At 37.5% G+C, this 20450-nt stretch overlaps 1 protein-coding gene across 9 annotated transcripts in view; it reads left to right on the plus strand.

The window, feature by feature from the left end:
• GOLGB1 (golgin B1) overlaps nucleotides 1-20450 on the plus strand; it is a 72673-nt gene that overhangs the window by 37582 nt on the left and 14641 nt on the right. For all 9 annotated transcript variants that reach the window (XM_010981551.3, XM_010981552.3, XM_010981557.3 and 6 more), the window contains 5 exons: nucleotides 435-549; nucleotides 3191-3264; nucleotides 6267-11464; nucleotides 12343-14257; nucleotides 19701-19879. In XM_010981551.3, coding sequence (XP_010979853.2) covers nucleotides 435-549; nucleotides 3191-3264; nucleotides 6267-11464; nucleotides 12343-14257; nucleotides 19701-19879 — 7481 coding nt within the window. The remainder of the gene's footprint in view (nucleotides 1-434; nucleotides 550-3190; nucleotides 3265-6266; nucleotides 11465-12342; nucleotides 14258-19700; nucleotides 19880-20450) is intronic.

Raw genomic sequence — 20450 nt, forward strand, 5'->3', positions numbered from 1 at the left:
GTTTGGAAAATGTTCTACCATTAGTTAGCCAAATATTTTTTCTGACCCTCTCCCTTCCTTTGGAGACTTCAATTACACATATGTTAGATTATTTGAAGCTTTTACAAAACTCATGGATGCACTTTTAATTTTTTGGATTCTGAAAATGTTCTTTCATGTGCAGTAGACTTGGGATTTCTCTTTTTGTAATCCAGTCTTCAGTCTTAAATTCAAAACCCAATGAACTGGAAATTTGTATGAAAGATTTTCTCTTTATATTTTCAGATAAGAAGCATTATTTTAAACGTTACCTAGGGAGATAAAGTAGATAGTATTTTTAAAGTATTTCATGGCTGGAGAACTTTTAGAAGACAAAAATGCCAGAAGCTTTCTGGACATTAGTATGAGAGTTTTACACTGGAGAATCATTAATTTGTTGTCTTTCTACAATTTAGGCAGTCACTGAGGAGAGTATTGCCTTTTTGCAGAAGAGAGTGGTAGAACTAGAGAATGAAAAGGGAGCCTTGCTCCTTAATTCTATAGAGCTGGAGGAGCTGAAAGCTGAGAATGGTACGTATAAATGAAAACCATAATCCTCTGTCTTCTTAACCCACAAGTGCCTACTTTTATCACTATACATGTATAACATGTAGATTGTCTGATTCTATGATAGTAAAGATCTTAGCAGGGCTGGTAGTTGCTGAAGATAGGAGTAATATACATGAAACAATTTGAGCACAATATCAAGGTTTACATAAGTATAACATTTTGCAGTATGAGCTACAAGTGCTGCAGGATATCTGTGTTATATTCACTTTGGAGTAGTCAAGAAATCTTCTCAAAAGTGAGTCTTGAATAATGGACCTTAATAAAATGATAAATTCCTAAAAAGGCAAAATGAAGAGAGAAAGGACTTTCCTAGTAATAAATTTGTGGGATGAAGTAACAGAGATCAGTATAAATAAAGGTAGAAACCATTTTGGATTTTGCTCATGCTGTATACTGCTTGAAACCTTATCCCTTTCCTTTCGGCTGGCTAATTCTTACTCATCTTTCAGGTCTCAACTAGGGTATTGTCTTTTTCAGGAAATCGACCCTCATCCCCCAACTTGGGTTAAATGCATTTTGGGGCTTCTGAAACATCCTTGCATTCCTTGAACATTGTATTAAGATCATCTGTTATATGTTTATATTTTATTCTTTAAGCTCTTCAGAGATAAAGTATAAGCTCTTCAAAGGCAGGGGCCTTTTTTTTTTTCCATCTTTGCTTCACCCTTTACCAAGAACTAGAATAATAGCTGGCAAATGAGTGGTTGCTGGATAAAGTTTTGTTGGATTGAACTAAATTTAGCACTTTATTCTATTGGACTGTGGGTGAACAGTTAATAAGAATGAAGATATACCTCCTTTCACTTATCACCTGCTTCACAATGACCTTATGGTTTTAGTAACAGGTAGTTAATAACACTTTACTGATCTATTTTATCCTGGAGTAACTGACTAATATGCTTTATCTTTAAGAGTGAGAACGAATACCAAGTAAAGTTTGTACAATTTCCTAAACTTTACAGCCAATATTTCCAACCTAACCATTTTATGACAGTTCTACTTAGCTATAAACTAGGGATTATATACCTTTTTCAGTCTAGTCCCACCATTGCTAATAAAGAACACCACAAATTCAGCTCATTATTTAACCCACTCAAACCACTTCTTTCAGACCTTATCCGTGGTGCTTATTTTGTAGTTTTGCAAGCAGTCCCTCTCACTTTCATGTGGCTCTTATGGTTTTGAGGTCACATGCGTTCCATTCTCTTGGCTCTTTCCTGCAGGGATCCCTGGCCTTAAGGTTTTCTGTATTAGTGTTCGTATCTAGTCTCATAGGTTACCTTTGCTTTAGGAGTCTGTATTAAACTCACCTTTTGCGCTTCCATTTCTACCACTGTGCCCTTCCTCAAATAATCTTGTGAAATGTGTAAACACATTATATATAGTCTTGAATTCATTCATTCATTCGTTCATTCAGCAAATATCTATGGTGCCTTTCCTGTGAGCCAGGCAGTAATCTAGTTGCTGAGGATACTGCTCTGAACATGTTAGAGGGGAAGACAGGCCATAAACATGTATATAAATAAGAAAATTTCAGTGAGTGATTCGTATTAGGATAAAAATAAAACAGGTTCCTGCAAGTGTGCCTGGGGGAAGAAGAAAGCGGCAGTAGCGTGATCAGGGTTGGCCTCTCTGAGCACTTAATGATGAAAAGGGGACAGCCACGCAAAAAGAGGCTGAGCAAAGAGCGTTCCAAGTAGAGAAGAACAGTGCACATACCATACCCTGAGGTATGAATACATTTGATACGTTTGCAGGCAGAAGGAAGGCCAGTGTTCTTGGGATTAGAGTGAACAAAAAAGGGGCAGTGAGAGAAGAGAAGATTGGAGAATAAGTGGAGTCAAATCACATAGGTCATGTTAAGACATTTAGATGTAGTGTAAAACATGCTTTTTTTTTCTTTCTTTAGTATATTTGTCTTAGCTTCTCAGAAAGAGTACAAACTTCTTGGAGGCTTATTAATACTTAACGTTTTTGATCCTCCAAGGTGCTACTACCCTTTTTAGATACACACCCTGTAATAGAACACGAGTTTGAACTCAGAAGATTGGATTATGATCCCAGGTCTCTGAACTAACTGTAGGTCATGTCATTTCTTTGTTTCCTCATATGGTCATTGAGGAGATTGGATAGCTCCCTTCTAGTGCTAAAATTTGATGTCCTTATGAACATATGAAAAGAACATTGAAGAAATTTTAAATGCTGTATTAATGTGTGATGTATACTATGAACACAGAAAGGTTGTAGATAAATTAAAGCAGATTTATTGCCCTAGAAGTCCCAAATTCTGCCACAGAAATAGCTGCTTCTTATCACACATTCTGGCATTTTTTTCCTTTAAAGCCTTCCATTATTTTTTGTACTTCACTAAGGTTAATTATTAACACTTTGTCACATTCTATCTTATATCTCATCTTCTCATCTTCTTTTGCCACTTCTTTATTTTAATAAAATAAGTGTTTCATCTCCTCCAAACTATTTTGTCTATTTCTTTCTTCTTGGTTATTTCATGCATCTCAAATAGCCTCATACATAATCATACCTTTGTTTTTTCAAATATTCTACATTTTTCTTCTAAGGATATTGATTTTGTGACTTTCAGAAAAACTGTCCTCTCAGATTACTTTCCTGGAGGCTCAGAAGAGAGCTGGAGAAGCAGATAGAGAAGTCAGTGAGGTAAGTGATGCATTCTTGAAATGATCAGAATGTAGTAGATCAAGGGGAGGTAGTTTCAAATCTAAACATTTCTGCAGTTTTCTGATGTTGACAGAGAATTGCATTATCTAGAAAGTGAGATTTAAGAGAGTCATAATGGTTATTTCTTCTCATTTATTCTCATTTGTTTCTGACTATTTGGAATTTTTTATTTGTCCTAAACCAACGCAAGTACAGTAGCACTTATTTGAGATTTGATAACCCATTTTTCATACTGGGTTATCATTTATCTCTACTTCTTTGCCCGTCTCAGAAAAGTTTCTCGGTGAAGAGATTAGATAAAATCTCTGTTCTCCACCTACCCCAGGCCTCCCCAGTTGGCACAGTTTCACTTTGGATTATATTGAAAAGGGTATCTTCAGAGAGTGGTGTTTTTTATTTTATAACCTAAAAATTACTACAAGAAATGTATGGTTGCTCAATATTCTGTTGATTCAAGATTATTATTAGCTGTTTTGTGTTTAATTGTTCTTCCAATCAGGAAGTCAGTGATAGACTCATAAATGGCCTTGAGGAATAACATAACTTCCTAACAAAAGTATCTGCTTGCTTATTGCATTAGAGTTCTCCAGAGAAATGGAACTAATAGGAAGTATATATAGAGAAATTTATTTTAAGGAATTGGCTCATGCAATTGTGGAAGGTGGCTAATCCAAAATTGCAAAGTGGAGACCTAGGGAGGAGTTGCAGTTTGAGCTTGAAGGTAGTCTGCAGGCAGAATTTCCTCTTTTTGGTGGATGACAGGCCTGTTTTGGCTTCTAGCCTTCAACTGATTAGATAAGGCCCACCCACATTATGGAAAGCAAGGTACTTTACTCCATCTGCTGATTCAAATCTTAATCTCATCTCGAAATACCTTTTCAGAAACATCTGGAATAATGTTTGACCAAGTATATGAGTACTGGTGGGTAGCCAAGTTTACACATAAAATTAACTTCCACTCTTATATTCAGTACTTTTTCATGGGGCTGCTGCTGCTCTGTTCATAAAATTGTCAAAAGGGAACTAAATTTTGAAAATTATAGCATTATATGGTTATTGACAAAAATTATATGGTTATTGACAAATTATGAATCTTGTTTGGCCAAGGAGGTGCTTAATGTTTTAAGATGCTTAACAGTAGTGTCTAGTGAAAACAAGATAGCTCAAAAAAGAACAGATAAGAAAGATGGGGACTTGTTAAAAACAAGAAAAACAAAACAGCCAGAAGGGAGAACAAATAAACAGGAAACAATGAAGAAAAAAAACCCCACAGAAATTGCAAAAGGTAGAGTGACTAAGAGAATCCCTGGGATAAAAGAGAGTGAGTAGAAAAGGTCCAAGGAAAGTGTAAGCCCAGCCAAAAGGAGAAGACTAGCACTAGAAGAAAAAGTAATTAGAGTGTCTGAAAATAGCAAAGTTCTCTGCCCTCTCATTATGGGATAAGTTTTTTTTGTTTGTTTGTTTTTTAATTTAAAACTCAAGCCAAACTCTGTCGATAGCATAGGGAGCAGCTAAGGATGAGACTAAGGGAAGGAAGAGTGTGAGTAAAGTGAAAATGACAGTAAAGAGGAAGTAAGAATACTTTGGGTATGAGAGAACAGAGAAGGAGCTAGTTACATTGAAGTCTTCTGGCAGAAGTGATGCCTTAACTATATCAGATTTTTAATATATGTAGGGATGGATAAATAGGAACATGACATGAAGAAATTATAAAGGAACATTTCCTCTGCTAAATAAATATTGTGTCCAGTTTTGGCTTTAGAAATTTGAGAGAGTGAGAAATGCAGAGAGCAAAGAATTTTCAATGATTAAATATAATGCTTATGGAAAATGATCAGATAATTTTTCATAAAATAATACATAATTCTAAAATAATGAATTTTTTGAGGGAGTGATATTTAGGTTTTTATTATTTTATTAATTTAATTTAATTTATTTATATGGAGGTACTGATGATTGAACCCAGGACCTCACACATGCTAAGCATGCACTCTACGACTGAGTTATATCCTCCCCCTGCTAAAATAGTGAGTTTTTTTTTTCACTCAGTGGCTGAGAATGATACCAAGATAATAGCTGACATTCACTGAATACTTACTATGTGCCAGCATCTGCTAGTAAATGGCAGATGTGAAGGTGTGAACTCAGGCAGCTGGGCTGCAGAGCTTTGCTCTTGGCTACTACATTATTTGACAGTCCCTGGGGAATTTTTCCGCATATCAAGTTGGAATTTTTTTCTGGGGAAAGAAAAAGGAGCTATTGGCAAAGATGGAGATTTTATTGTGTACACCGTCCCCACACTCATTTAATAAAACACTAATTAAATTTACCATGAGATTCACTGATTTTGTTTCCCAGGAAAACAATTATAGAAATAATTTATATGAATTGAGCAGTCTAACACAGTAATTTTTGTAATAATAACTTGGTTAATATTTTGTCGAACAGGTCCATAATATCATACCCAAGTCCCAGCAGAACTTCCTTTTGATGATTTTATCCTGATAATTTATCTCAAGCTGCTTGTTTGATCATTTACTTGTCTGTTAATGGCTGTCTTATCTAATATTTCCTACTCCAATAGATAGTTTAGGAAAAGGAATCCCATGACTTCCTTCTTGGTATGGGAATGAAATAAAAATTTAATTTCCTGCTTCCCTTTTTATTTTTAAGAAGTTCTTAGGAGAAACAAAGAGGAATTTTAATTTGAAGAAAAAGTTTCCAAAGTGAAGAATATTTAGAAAATGAGTCTCAGGTTTCTTTAAGTCTTATGATTGTGACTTGAGCTCATTGCAGAATTAACAAGATGCCCTCAGAGGTCTAATTTGAGAGATGAAAACTGATTTTAAAAGTATTTAGCAGTTTTATGGTAAGAAGGTTTGGACTGAAAAGTTTCAGGTTTTGGAAAATGCAGTTTTCAGTTAGGCTATTTCTTATAAAACATTTGATTGAGGCTTTTTCTTTCTTTTTTTTAAAAACAGATCAGCGTGGTTGATACTGCTGGGCTCAACAAGAGTAGCTGTTCCACTGAGGAAAGTGGACAAGATGTCCTAGAGAACACATTTTCTCAGAAGCATAAAGAATTATCCATTTTATTGTTGGAAATGAAAGAAGCTCAAGAGGAGATTGCATTTCTTAAGTTGCAGCTTCAAGGCAAAAGGGCAGAGGGTGACCCTGAAGTCCTTGGTCAGAAAGAAACAAAACAGATAGAGTGTGAAGGAATACCTCCAGTTGAAATGACAGTATTGCTTGAAGATACAGGGCAACCATTACCCCCAGTGCCAGGTGAAGAGAGCAGTCTTCCAACAACTGAAAAAGAAGAGCAGATGAGCACTAAACAGCAACACAGAGCATCTGAGGAAATATCTTTAAATGATGCTGGAATGGAATTAAAATCAACAAAGCAGGATGATGAGGATAAACCCCCTTCTGCCATACAAGATGTTTGTCAGTGTCACCAGGATGAACTGGAAAGGCTAAAAGGTCAAATTTTGGAGCTTGAGATAAACTTTCATAAAGCAGAAGAAATCTATGAGAAAAGTTTAGATGAAAAAGCTAAGGAAATAGGCAACCTAACCCAGATGATTGAAGAGTTTAAGAAAAATGCTGAAAACACCAATAGTGCACTCACTGCTTTGTCTGAAGAAAGAGACCAGCTCCTTTCTCAGGTGAAGGAACTTAGTGTGGTAACAGAACTCAGGGCTCAGGTACAGCAACTGGAAGTGAACCTTGCAGAAGCAGAAAGGCAAAGAAGACTTGACTATGAGAGTCAGACTGCTCATAGCAGCTTGCTTACTGAACAAATCCACAGTCTCAGCATAGAAGCTAAATCTAAAGATGTGAAGATTGAAGTTTTACAGAACGAACTGGATGATGTGCAGGTTCAGTTTTCCGAGCAGAGTACTTTGATCAAAAGCCTGCAAAGCCAGCTGCAGAAGAAGGAAAGGGAAGTGCTTGATGGAGCGGAACGTGTGAGGGACGTCTCAACTAAGATGGAAGAACTGTCACAGGCTCTTTCACAGAGGGAACTTGAAATAGCAAAACTGGATCAACTCTTACTAGAGAAGAAGAAAGATGTAGAAACCCTCCAGCAAGCTATCGAGGAGAAGGATCAGCAAGTAACAGAAATCAGCTTTAGTATGACTGAGAAGATGGTCCAGCTTAATGAAGAGAAGTTTTCTCTTGGGGTTGAAATTAAAACCCTTAAAGAACAGCTGAATTTATTATCCAGAGCTGAAGAGGCCAAAAAAGAGCAGGTGGAAGAAGATAAAGAAATTGTTTCTGGCATCAAACAGAATTATGATGAGTTGAATCCAGCAGGGCTAATAAGTAAAGAAGAACTTCAGCGTGAATTAGACCTTGTAAAGAAAGAAAGCGAGCAGAGAAAGAGAAAACTCCAGGCAGCTCTTATTAACAGAAAGGAACTTCTACAGCAAGTCAGCAAATTAGAGGAGGAATTGGCCAAAGTGAAAGACGAACCCAGGAAAGAGATTCCCCTCCATGAGAGTGAGAGGAAGGAAATGGAGGAAGATAAAGAAAGCAAAGAAGACTTAGAAAAATGTGTGACTTCTCACTGCCAAGAAATGGAAATGTCTTTGAAACAGACAGTATTTGAGAAGGAAGTGGAACTAGAGCGTGTAAGGAAGGATTTGGAGGAAAAGGCAGCAGCTGAAGAACAGTTACAGGCTGTGGTCAAACAGATGAATCAGAACTTGCAAGAGAAGACAAACCAAATAGATTTGCTCCAAGCAGAAATCATTGAAAACCAAGCAGTTATCCAAAAGTTAACCACAGATACTAAGGATGCAGGTGATGGTGACTCGGCAGCACCTATAAAAGAAGCAGTGGCCATCAGTCCACATGGTTCAGGTAGTGGTGAACACTGGAAACCGGAACTGGAAGGAAAAATATTAGACCTTGAAAAAGAAAAGGAACAACTTCAAAAGAAGCTACAGGAAGTATTAACCTCTCGCAAGGTGATTCTAAAAAAGGCACAGGCGAAAGAAAGACATCTGAGGGAGGAGCTAAAGCAACAGAAAGATGAATATAATCGCTTGCAAGAACAGTTTGATGAGCAAAGCAAGGAAAATGAGAACATTGGGGACCAACTAAGGCAACTCCAGAGTCAAGTAAAGGAGTCTATGGACAGAAAATTCCCAAGCAGTGGCCAGCAGGAACCAGGCTCTCCTACCCAAGGTTTAGAAGAACCTTTATCCAAAGCTACAGAGCAGCAACCTGCTCAGCCTTTTTCAGAGTCTGACTTGTGCCCAGACTGGCCCTCCCATTCTGGAGATACAAGTGCTCTGCAGGGCAATGCGGCTATTGCCCAAATTAAGACCCAGCTGGAAGAAACAGAGGCTGAGAAAGAACAGTTAGAATTGAAACTCAGCTCTACGACAAGTGAGCTGACTGAAAAATCAGAAGAGGTGTTTCAGTTACAAGAGCAGATAAATAAACAGGATTTTGAAATCCAGAGTCTCAAGACAGCGTCCCATGAAGCTGAAGCCCATGCAGAAAGCCTAAGGCAGAAACTGGAAAGCAGTCAACTAGAAATCGCTGGGCTGGAACATTTAAGAGAATTACAGCCTGAACTGGACAAACTGCGAAAACTCATAAGCAAAAAGGAAGAAGAAGTTACATACCTTTCTGGACAGCTGAGCGAGAAAGCAGCAGCCCTTACTAAAGTACAGACAGAGAGAACAGAGCAAGAGGATTTAATGAAAGCTCTGCACATGCAGCTGGAAATGCAAGCTAAAGAACATGATGAGAAGATAAAGCATTTACAGGTGGAGCTCTGCGAAATGAAGCAAAAACCAGAAGAGACTGAAGAAGAAAGTAAAGCAAAGCAACAAATACAGAGGAAATTGCAAGCTGCTCTTATTTCTCGAAAAGAAGCACTAAAAGAAAACAAAAGCCTCCAGGAGGAGTTGTCTTTGGCCAGAAATACTATTGAACATCTCACTAAGTCTCTGGCAGATGTGGAAAACCAAGTTTCTGCTCAAAATAAAGAAAAGGATGTATTCTTAGGAAAGTTAGCTCTTCTTCAGGAGGAAAGAGACAAACTCATTACAGAAGTGGACAGATCTTTAATGGAAAATCAAAGTCTGAATGGTTCTTGTGAAAGTCTGAAATTAGCTCTAGAGGGTCTTACTGAAGACAAGGAAAACTTAGTGAAGGAACTTGAGTCTTTGAAGTGTTCTAAGATTGCAGAAAACACTGAGTGGCAAGAGAAACACAAGGAGTTACAGAAAGAATATGAAATTCTTCTGCAGTCCTATGAGAATATTAGTAACGAGGCGGAAAGGATTCAGCATGTGGTGGAAACAGTGAGGCAAGAGAAGCAAGAACTGTATGGCAAGTTAAGAAGCACAGAAGCAAACAAGAAGGAGACAGAAAAACAGTTGCAGGAAGCTGAACAGGAAATGGAGGAGATGAAAGAAAAGATGAGAAAGTTTGCTAAATCTAAACAGCAGAAAATCCTAGAGTTGGAAGAAGAGAATGACCGGCTTAGAGCAGAGGTGAACCCTGCAGGAGGTACATCTAAAGATAGTATGGAAGCACTTCTTTCTTCCAATTCTGACCTGAAGGAGGAACTAGAAAGGGTCAAAACAGAGTATAAAACTCTTTCTAAGGAGTTTGAGGCTTTAACAACTGAGAAGAACTCTTTAATTGAAGAGGTTCAAGATTTAAAACATCAGATAGAAGGTATTGTGTCCCAAAAAGCTAGCCTAGAGGCCACCGAGAAACATGATAACCAAATGGACGTCACTGAAGAGGCAACCCGATCTGTTCCAGGTGAGGCTAGTAAGCAAGACTCTCCAAGTATGAGCACAAGGCCTGAAAATTCAGAATCCGTTCTGTCAGAGAACAGTGCCAGGCTTGATATACGTGAGAATGTCAGCTTACATGATGAAATTAATAACTACTTACAGCAGATTGATCAGCTCAAAGAAAGAATTACTGAATTAGAGGAGGAGAAGCAGAAAGACAGGGAATTTAGCCAAACTTTAGAAAATGAGAGAGATGCTTTATTGAGTCAGAAAGCAGCAAAGGATGATGAACTAAAAATGCTTCAGGAAGAAGTAAACAAAATGAACCTGTTAAATGAGCAAATCCAAGAAGAACTTGCCAGAGTTACCAAGCTAAAGCAGACAGCAGAAGAAGAGAAAGATGATTTGGAAGAAAGGCTTATGAATCAATTAGCAGAACTTAATGGAAGCATTGGGAATTATTATCAGGATGTTACAGATGCCCAAATAAAAAATGAGCTTCTAGAATCTGAAATGCAGAACCTTAAAAAGTGTGTGAGTGAATTGGAAGAAGAAAAGCAGCAGTTAGTCAAGGAGAAAACTAAGGTGGAATCAGAAATACGAAAGGAATATATGGAGAAAATACAAGGTGCTCAGAAAGGGCCTGGCAATAAGAGCCATGCAAAGGAACTTCAGGAGCTGTTAAAGGAAAAACAGCAAGAGGTAAAGCAGCTGCAGAAGGATTGCATCAGGTACCAAGAGAAAATAAGTGCTCTGGAGAGAACTGTTAAGGCCCTAGAATTTGTTCAGACTGAGTCCCAAAAAGATTTAGAAATAACCAAAGAAAACCTGGCTCAAACCAATGAGCAGCGCAAGAAGGCAGAAACAGAATTAGCTAGCTTCAAAGTACTGCTCGATGATACTCAAAGTGAAGCAGCAAGGGTCCTAGCAGACAATCTCAAGTTGAAAAAGGAGCTTCAGTCAAATAAAGAATCAGTTAAAAGCCAAATGAAACAAAAAGATGAAGATCTTGAGCGGAGACTGGAGCAGGTAGAAGAGAAACACCTGAAAGAGAAGAAGAATATGCAAGAGAAACTGGATGCTTTGAGTAGAGAAAAAGTCCACTTAGAAGAGACATTTGGAGAGATTCAGTTTACTTTGAACAAGAAAGACAGGGAAGTTAAGCAACTTCAGGAAAACTTGGATAGTACTGTGGCCCAGCTTGCAGCTTTCACTAAGAGCATGTCTTCCCTCCAGGACGATCGGGACAGGGTGATAGATGAAGCCAAGAAATGGGAGAGGAAGTTCAGTGATGCTATTCAAACCAAAGAAGAAGAAATTCGACTTAAAGAGGAGAATTGCAGTGTTCTAAAGGATCAGCTTAGACAGATGTCCATCCACATGGAGGAATTGAAGATCAACATTTCTAGGTAAATGAAACTTATTGTTTACACTTCCAAAGTAATTGAAGGCAAAAGAAGTCTCTATTTAAACTATTTCTATTCCCTTTAGTATTATGGAACTAATGTTGGTTTAAATTTCCCCAGAAGATATATTCTCTCTCACTTCTGACTCTCCCCCCCCCCCATTTTTTGGAGGGGGCAGCGAATTACTTTTTGTTACAACTTGTACTAAGATGAAAAATTCACATCTGCTTCTCTTCCCATCTTTCTATTGAGAGATCTCATAGATTTCTCCCTTCTCATTTCCATTTCCATTATCCATGTCGGAATGTTTTACCATGGTACAAATGATTGTACTCCCCAAATTATTGCCTTAGCCTCTGAAATGATTGCCTCTTTTTTCTTCCCCACATTCCACATCAATTCATACTGCATATACCTGCTAGAGGTATTTTCCTCAAACTCCAATTTTACATCAGTTTTCAAACTTGAGAACTGACAATGTCCCCCACACTTTGCATTCTTTCATTTTTATTAGAATCCTTCTGCTCTGAGAGAGTTTTCCTCATTGTCTCTCATTCCAAGATTATTCTTTTAATAGGCCAGACAATATCTTGTGTAAAGCAAAGTAAACCCAAATTTGGGACACTTTTCAGAGTGTCCCAAGCTTTGTCACTAAATTAGCAAGATACTTTGGAGTTTATGATTTAAATATGTGAATTCTTAGGTGCAATATGCCTTTAGTACAAAGCATTCAGTAGAACTAATATCTCTATTAAAAAGACGAACACCTTCAATTATGAATATTTGTTCATTGGCAGATCTGAGTACATGTTGTAGTATGTGTTCTTTAGACAGCAAGTACTTTTCCCTTGAAATCTGTAATTAATGACCTGTTTTTCCAGGCTTGAACATGACAAACAGACTTGGGAATCCAAAGCCCAGACGGAGGTCCAGCTTCAACAGAAGGTCTGTGATACTCTACAGGGGGAAAACAAAGAACTTTTGTCCCAGCTAGAAGAGACTCGACATCTATACCATAATTCTCAGGATGAATTAGCTAAGTTGGAATCTGAACTTAAGATTCTCAGAGACCAGTCGACTGATTTAAATAACTCTTTAGAAAAATATAAGGAAAATAAAGAAAATTTGGAAGGGATCATAAAGCAGCAAGAGGCTGATATCCAAAATTGTAAGTTCAGTTATGAACAGCTAGAGACTGATCTTCAGGCCTCCAAACAACTGACCAGTAGGCTGCATGAAGAAATAAACATGAAAGAGCAGAAGATTATAAGCCTGCTTTCTGCCAAGGAGCAGGCAATCCAAGTAGCTGTTGCTGAACTACATCAACAGCATGATAAAGAAATTAAAGAGTTAGAAAATCTGCTGTCTCAGGAGGAAGAGGAGAATACTGTCTTAGAAGAGGAGAACAAAAAAGCTGTTGACAAAACCAATCAGCTTATGGAAACACTGAAAAACATGAAAAAAGAGAACATGCAGCAGAAGGCTCAGTTGAGTTCCTTCGTTAAGTCCATGTCTTCTCTCCAGGATGACCGAGACCGCATAGTAGGTGACTACCAAAAGCTGGAAGAGCGACACCTCTCCGTGATCTTGGAGAAAGACCAACTCATCCAAGATGCTGCTACTGAGAATAATAGGCTTAAGGAAGAAATTCGAAGCTTAAGAAGTCATATGGATGATCTCAATTCTGAGAATGCCAAGCTAGATGCAGAGCTGATCCAATACAGAGAGGACCTGAACCAAGTTATATCCAGAAAAGATTGTCAGCAAAAGCAGCTCCTTGAAGCTCAACTTCAGCAAACTAAGGAGCTGAAAAGTGAATATGCTAAATTAGAAGAAAAGCTCAAGGAGTCTGAAGAAGCAAAGGAGGATCTTCAGAGGTCCTCTCTTGTCCTACAGGAGGAGAAACAAGGTTTATCAAAAGAGATTGAGAACTTGAAAGGGTCTATATCCCAACTAAAGAAACAATTGACAGCCTTGCAAGAAGAGGGTACTTTAGGAATATTTCAGGCCCAATTGAAAGTTAAAGAAGAAGAGGTACAGAAGTTAACTACTACCCTTTCCTCCTCTCAGAAGAGAATTACAGAACTGGAAGAGGAACTGGTTCATGTTCAGAAGGATGCTGCCAAGAAGGTAGGTGAAATTGAAGATAAACTAAAGAAAGAATTAAAGCACCTCCATCATGATGCAGGGATAATGCGAAATGAAACTGAAACAGCAGAAGAGAGAGTGGCAGAGCTAGCAAGAGATCTGGTGGAGATGGAACAGAAATTACTCATGGTCACCAAAGAAAATAAAGATCTCACAGCACAAATCCAGTCTTTTGGAAGGTCTATGAGTTCCCTACAGAATAGTAGAGATCATGCCCATGAGGAGCTTGATGAACTGAGAAGGAAACACGACTCCAGTCTGAAGGAGTTGGCACAGCTGCGAGAAGCACAGGGCCTTTTAAACAGAGAGAGAGATGTTCTTGTTGCTAAAGCTGCATTTCCAGTGAACTCCACTGAGGATAGCAGCTTGCCTCACCTTGAGAAACTTAACCAACAGCTTCTATCCAAAGATGAGCAGCTGCTTCACTTGTCCTCACAACTAGAAGATTCTTACAATCAAGTGCAGTCCTTTTCCAAAGCTATGGCCAGTCTGCAGAACGAGAGAGATTGCCTGTTGAATGAACTGGAGAAATTCCGCAAATCAGAGGAAGGGAAGCAGAGGTCTGCAGCCCAGCCTGCAACCAACCCAGCTGAAGTACAGAGTTTAAAAAAAGCTATGTCATCACTCCAAAATGACAGAGACCGGCTAGTAAGTGTCTAGTTTTCTCTTTCCAATCTTCGTTAGAGAGTTTTTGAACCTTTCTTTCAATTGATTTTCATTTTTGTAGAAAAGGATAAACACATTTTTATACATATGATCTGGGCATATCCCATAGGTTTGATCTTGGAGAAACAGAAACATTATTTAAATTACTTTAAATCTGCCATTGCTGTTTTAAAAAAATTACAGATTTCCTTTGCATAAAACCCTCCATTGGTTATAAAAGTAGATGGGGTAGGAGATAGAGAACTTTTTATATAATTTATACATGCATGTATAAATGTGTGCAGAATTTGTAATAGTTTAATTGAATGAAAGTTTCAGGATCACTTAGTCCCTTCTTAGGTGACAGTTTAGCAAAATCTGGTAGAATTAAGGGTAAAGAAGACTCAGCTTATCTCGTATTTATGTATAACTCAGCCCTAATTTGTCAAAAAAAAAAGTATAAATGACTATAGTAAAGCTTTATTTGCAGATTGAACCATTTATCCACTTCCCTTTAATTACCCAACTTTTCTTTAATCTGAGAGAAGGATAAGGAGATCTTTCATGCTAAAATTGTGCTGCTTCTATTAGAATCCAGACTTTACTCCAGGTCTTTTTTTCCTGAAAACATCTAGGTCATCAAGATTTAGAGGCAAAAGCTGAAACTATATATACGCACTCAGCCAGGTTGTCAGGGGATTCTACTTTGTGACGTTACTCTCTTCACTTTAATGACGATCTCTTAACTCTGTCAAGGGCATGTACTTAAGCCCAAATAGGAAATAAATTGAGCTTCAAAGGCTCGATTTTCTATTTTTAAATCTAGAATATGAAAATTCTAGTTTTGAAGATTAACCTTAAGGGATAAGATCATTCTTCCTAACTGTAAAATCTTATGCAAAATTTTCTTTTTCTTTGTAGGTAATGTGTTCATTCATGTTACATTTAATATTGAATATTTATAGAGTCTTTTTCCTTTTATAATCTGAACAAAGTCCCCCATTTCAGCTGTGGTTTTGACATCAATGCAATGTAGGCATATTTGTTTATATTTTTAAAATAGTTTAAACTTAGCTAACTTTGTCCCAGGAGCTTAACCTTTTGTCATCACTTTCAGAATGCAAGTGCAAAAGACTTTTATCGGACAGTGTATACCTCAAAGCTCTAATTTATAGCACCCAGGTGATGATTATCTTCTAAGTCGAACTCTTTTTCCTGAACACTGTTAGGATAGATTCTGAATTAGCTATGTTTCATTCAGTGAATTGCTTTACTATTCTTATCTGTTGTAAACACTAGGGACTAAACTTTGTCTCTCAACTGCTGTTTTACATTTTTGTTTGCAGGATATTTATAAGCCAAGCCAGCATTTTATTTCTATATAAATCATAGTAATGTTCTTCTGTTCCCTAAGGCTCGTAATTTTATTTCATTTAATCATCAAGGTCTGTCATTTCTTTATTTGCAATGTGCCTCAAATATTTCTTTTTTCTTTCCATCCTCAACATCTTAGGATAAGTTCCTAACACCTTACCCTTGTAATACTGCTGCTCCCAGTTTGTTACCCCTTCAATACATTGTATATATCATTTCTGAATAGACTTTCTGAAATGACTTTAGTACTGCACTGTTCAATAACCTTTAAAAATTGTTCTAGCTTTAGAGCAGGTTTAGAATTGAAACCTCTTAGTCTGGTTTTTAAGACCCTATAATTTGTATTTGCCTCTTTCCAGCCTTCCCTTTTACTGCTTTCCTCCTCATAGTCTTCATTTCAGCCAAACTGATCTACTCACTCTGCAGTAGTCATATCCAGTACTTCCTGCTTACCCACATTACTAATCTCTCAACCAAAATGTCCTCTCCATTTTCCTTTTTTGGGCAAATATTTCCCACTCTTCAAAGGTCGCCCCAGAGCATAAATCCTCTGGTTACATTTCTGGGTCACTTGATTGTCCATTACCTTCTGTTTGTGCTTCCCTAGTGCTTCTCTTTTCATTGTCCCATATTGCCTTGATGTGTATGGGGGTGTGTGTGTTTAATTTCTATACCATTGTTTTTTATTTCCCCAATTAAATTGCAAACTTCTGGTAAGTAAGTGTCATATCTCCTACTTGTTCATACTTCGCATGGTTTTTAGCATAAGGGTAGTTAATTATATGGTAGATAAACAATTGATGGGCATTCTCTGTATGTGTGCTTGTTATTGAGAACACTGTGTTCTCCATTTTGTAAAATTGTTATATAGGGATTATAGGAACTTTTGAGACTGAGGCTTTTACATCTGCCATGAGTAAATCATAAAGCCTAGGCAAGGGTGTAAATCATGTGAAGGCCCGACAGTCTGCCTCAGCAATATTGCATACAGGGTCTGCTACAGTCTGCTGAGGCCCTTCTGCATGCTAACTGAATGTATTACTAACTGTCCATCAACTCTTTCCTTTTCCACATACCTTGTTCTCAGTCTGTCTCATGAGCGTTGATGTTTCTGGTCTCTCAGTCACTGGCTGCATATGCAATAACTTACTTCAATCACTATCAGTTTAAATATTCAGCCTAGGCCATCAGTTTGTCACCTCTGCTTATACTACACTTCCCTCAGGACCACCCCAGAGATGAGCTGGATGTGAAAGGAGTTTAGGTTACTTTGGTTCTCTTCTTTACTTAGTCAAGGGGGAGTTTCCCAAATAACACATGAGGGTCTGAGTGGCAAGGAATTAGCCTAGGGTATTCTACTAGTGTGTAACAAACAATTCTGAAAACATTCCAGAGTTTTAATATCTGTCCAAACTTTCTTAGGACTCTCCCATAATCCAGTGAATCACTTAGGTAATTCCTGCCTAACGGCTGGAGAGCAAATCTCAAGAGGTACCTTTTTGTTTATCTGTACTCACTTCATTCTCAAAATGATTTGAGGTAGCATATAAAGATATGAACAATTTTTCAAGGTAAGATAATACAAGGAATTGGGAAGGAAGACAAAAAGATTAAACCAGGAGTAAGTTCAGTGTCCCAAGGAGATATCATAATATCCTATTAGAAAGATGGACCACTAATTTTGCTCTGAGCTCTGGCAGTCATCAGAAGTGGGAGATTGCAAAACTATGTGCATAAATTGCAGTATCCATATTTTACAGAAAAGGAAAAAGGGGAAACTACTTGGAACAGATAAGAATAGTTATTCTTTAAGTATTGAGGCCTGCAAGAAGTTTCTTCTGTGTTTCCATAGAGAGTACACTATGAAGTTGTGAAACATTCTTTACTTCTCTGCAATAAATATAGCTTTGTTCTATAGGGATTTTATTTAGCTGTTCCTTAATGTAAGCACGTAGGGAAAGAATTTTGTGTAATTCACTAAAAAAGTACCTCTACAAGTGACTAAAATGCAGTCCCAGGCACACAGCTTTCTGATGATCTTCGATTCCAAGGATAACATTTAGAGTATCTGGACTAGAGGAATGAGTGGATTGCATAAAGAATATATGTTTGCTTTAAAACAAAATAAAAATATGGTTTCATTTTAGTTTTTGGTTAAAAAATAAAGCTATACATACATATTTAACAAGTCACTACATCTTACAATGTTTGATGAGAAAAACAAGCAGTAGCATTTGCAACCCTGTTTCTCCTTCTGAGGCAATTTGCTTTCAGCCCTTTTATTATTTTGGTGTTTCTTCAATATCTAAATATCATGCTTACAGTGCATCTTGGCTTTTCATTCTTTGTGTTAGCTATTAACTTTCTTTTACGTTAACAGGGTTTAGTTCTCTTAACCCACTCTTTGTATGCTATACTGTACTTTCCACAGTATATGTGCACTTTGTCAGTATACAACCTCTTCCCTATTCTCCTGGTGTAATTTAATCTTAGTTTGATTAATCAGTATTTGATGTTTACATTTCTATGACAAGAGCTATTAGACCTGAGACGTGTTACTTTTATTTTCCTCAGTATCTTTGTTTTTCTTGGAGTTAATAACTGCTTTTGTTGTCACTACGTACTTAGTTTTCTTTGTGGCATACTAATATAATGTAAGCCCACATTTACTGCCGTTTATCCACATCTGTCAAGATGTTTATTCCTATCTGTTTTGTCCTCAGGAAGAAAATTCTATTGAAGTCTCTTTGTTGCTCTTTTATGAACCAGCTGTCCTGTATTCCTAGGACAGTTTTCATCCTAGAATATCTCCATTCATTTCTCTCCTGTATTAGATCTCCTGTGTCTTGTATTCCATGTTTTCCTTGTCTTGGTTTTGTGCCATCATTATATTGGAATAAATCATTTAGTAGCTCTCTAAGAAATGATATGGGGGAGGTAAATTTATTGAAAATGTCTTTTCATCTCATACCTAATTGGTACTCCGGGTATAGAATTATAGGCTGAAAATAATTTCCCTTCAAAATTGTTAAGACATTGCTCTGTTCCCTTTTAGCTTTCATTGTGGTTCAGGAGTCTAGAGCTTTTCTGATCCTTGATCCTTTTTACGTGATCTGTCTTTGTCTCTGTCTCCTTCCCTCCCTCATCTCTCATCTACCTCTCTAGAAATACAGTTGGACCTTGAGCAACATGGCTTTAAATCCGTGGGTTCACTTATACATGGATATTTTCCTCTGTCTAGTAAATACTACAGTACTACACCATCAGGGATTGGCTGACTCCCTGAATGTAGAACCACAGAAACAAAGGAACTGCATATACTGAGGGCTGGCTATAAAGTATACATAGATTTTTTATTTTTTTTGCTATACTTTGGGGAGATTTTCTCACCTTCATTTAAGAATCCTATATTGAATTTTCATTTTTCTCTCATGTTCCTGATTTCTAAGGATTTTTTTTTTGTCTCATGGTTATATGTTTTTAATTTCTCTCTCAAGAATAGTGGTGATAGTTTTGTTCTTTGAAATTTTTTCATAATGAATTTTTCTTTATAATTTTTTATCTCTGCTATGTTTCTAACTTCCAATATTCTCTCTTAAGTCTTTGGATGTATGATAGTCTTTATAATCAACATCAGCTAAGCTAGAATTAAGGTTGGTATCCATGTAGGAAAGTTTAGAAGCCTCGCCAGGGCACATGACTAAACAAAGTCATTCTATCTTTACACTTCTTGTTCTAGGGAGCTATCACCCACCAAGAAGCTGTAAGTCTATCCCATCTCAGAGTTATAGATCTAGAGTCAACTTAGGACTTAGGGCCAGGGGGCTGGGATAGAAGTTGCAGAAGTGGTCAGGCTCTGCAGCCTTGATGGCCACTCCATGGGGAGATTCCCACCAGCCTGGCTGCATGTATTTCACCATTTTGGAGATTTCGTGCTGCAGGGATGTCACTGGACTGTCTGGTGCTGGAAGTCCGTTGTGGTGTTGACTGACTTAGTAGGGAACTGCTGATGACTTACAGCTAGGTGAAGGAAATGTGGTGAATCAACCTTCTACTTTCCTTTTGGTTAAAGCTGAAGGAACTGAAGAATCTGCAGCAGCAGTACTTACAGATTAATCAAGAAATCACTGAGCTACGTCCATTGAAGGCTCAACTTCAGGAGTATCAAGATAAAACAAAAACATTTCAGATAATGCAAGAAGAGCTCAGGCAGGAAAACCTCTCCTGGCAGAATGAGCTGCATCAGCTCAGGTATGGTAATCCCTGCTTTTTAACTTTCTTCTTTTTGTTTTTTAAAAATTATGGAATAATTATAGATTTGTAGGAAGTTGCAAAAACAGTACAGAGAGCTTTCACATACCCTTCATCTAGCTTCCTCTAATGGTAACATCTTACATCACTGTGGTACAATTTTAAAACCAGGACCTTGACATTGGTAGGATTCAAAGATCTTATGCAGGTTTCACCAGTTTACATTCACTCAGGTATGTGTATTGTTCTGTGCAACTTTATCATATGTGCAGCCTCATGTAACCACCACTACAACCAGATATACAGCTGCTCCATCATCACAAATATGTCCTTGTGCTCCTAGTTTATAGTCACCCTCTTCCCCTCCCCTTATCCCTAACTTCTGGCAACCACTAATCTGTTCTCCGTCTCTATAATTTTGCCATTCTAGGAATTTTTTTTAAATAAGCAACATTTTGAAATTAACTTTACTCATGCATAATACCCTTGACATCCATCACCATCATTGTATCAATACTTCATTTTTTTTGTTGATGAATAGGATTCATGGTATGAATGTACCGCTTTAACC

Source organism: Camelus dromedarius, chromosome 2 (genome assembly GCF_036321535.1).
Source record: "Camelus dromedarius isolate mCamDro1 chromosome 2, mCamDro1.pat, whole genome shotgun sequence".
NCBI lineage: Eukaryota > Metazoa > Chordata > Mammalia > Artiodactyla > Camelidae > Camelus > Camelus dromedarius.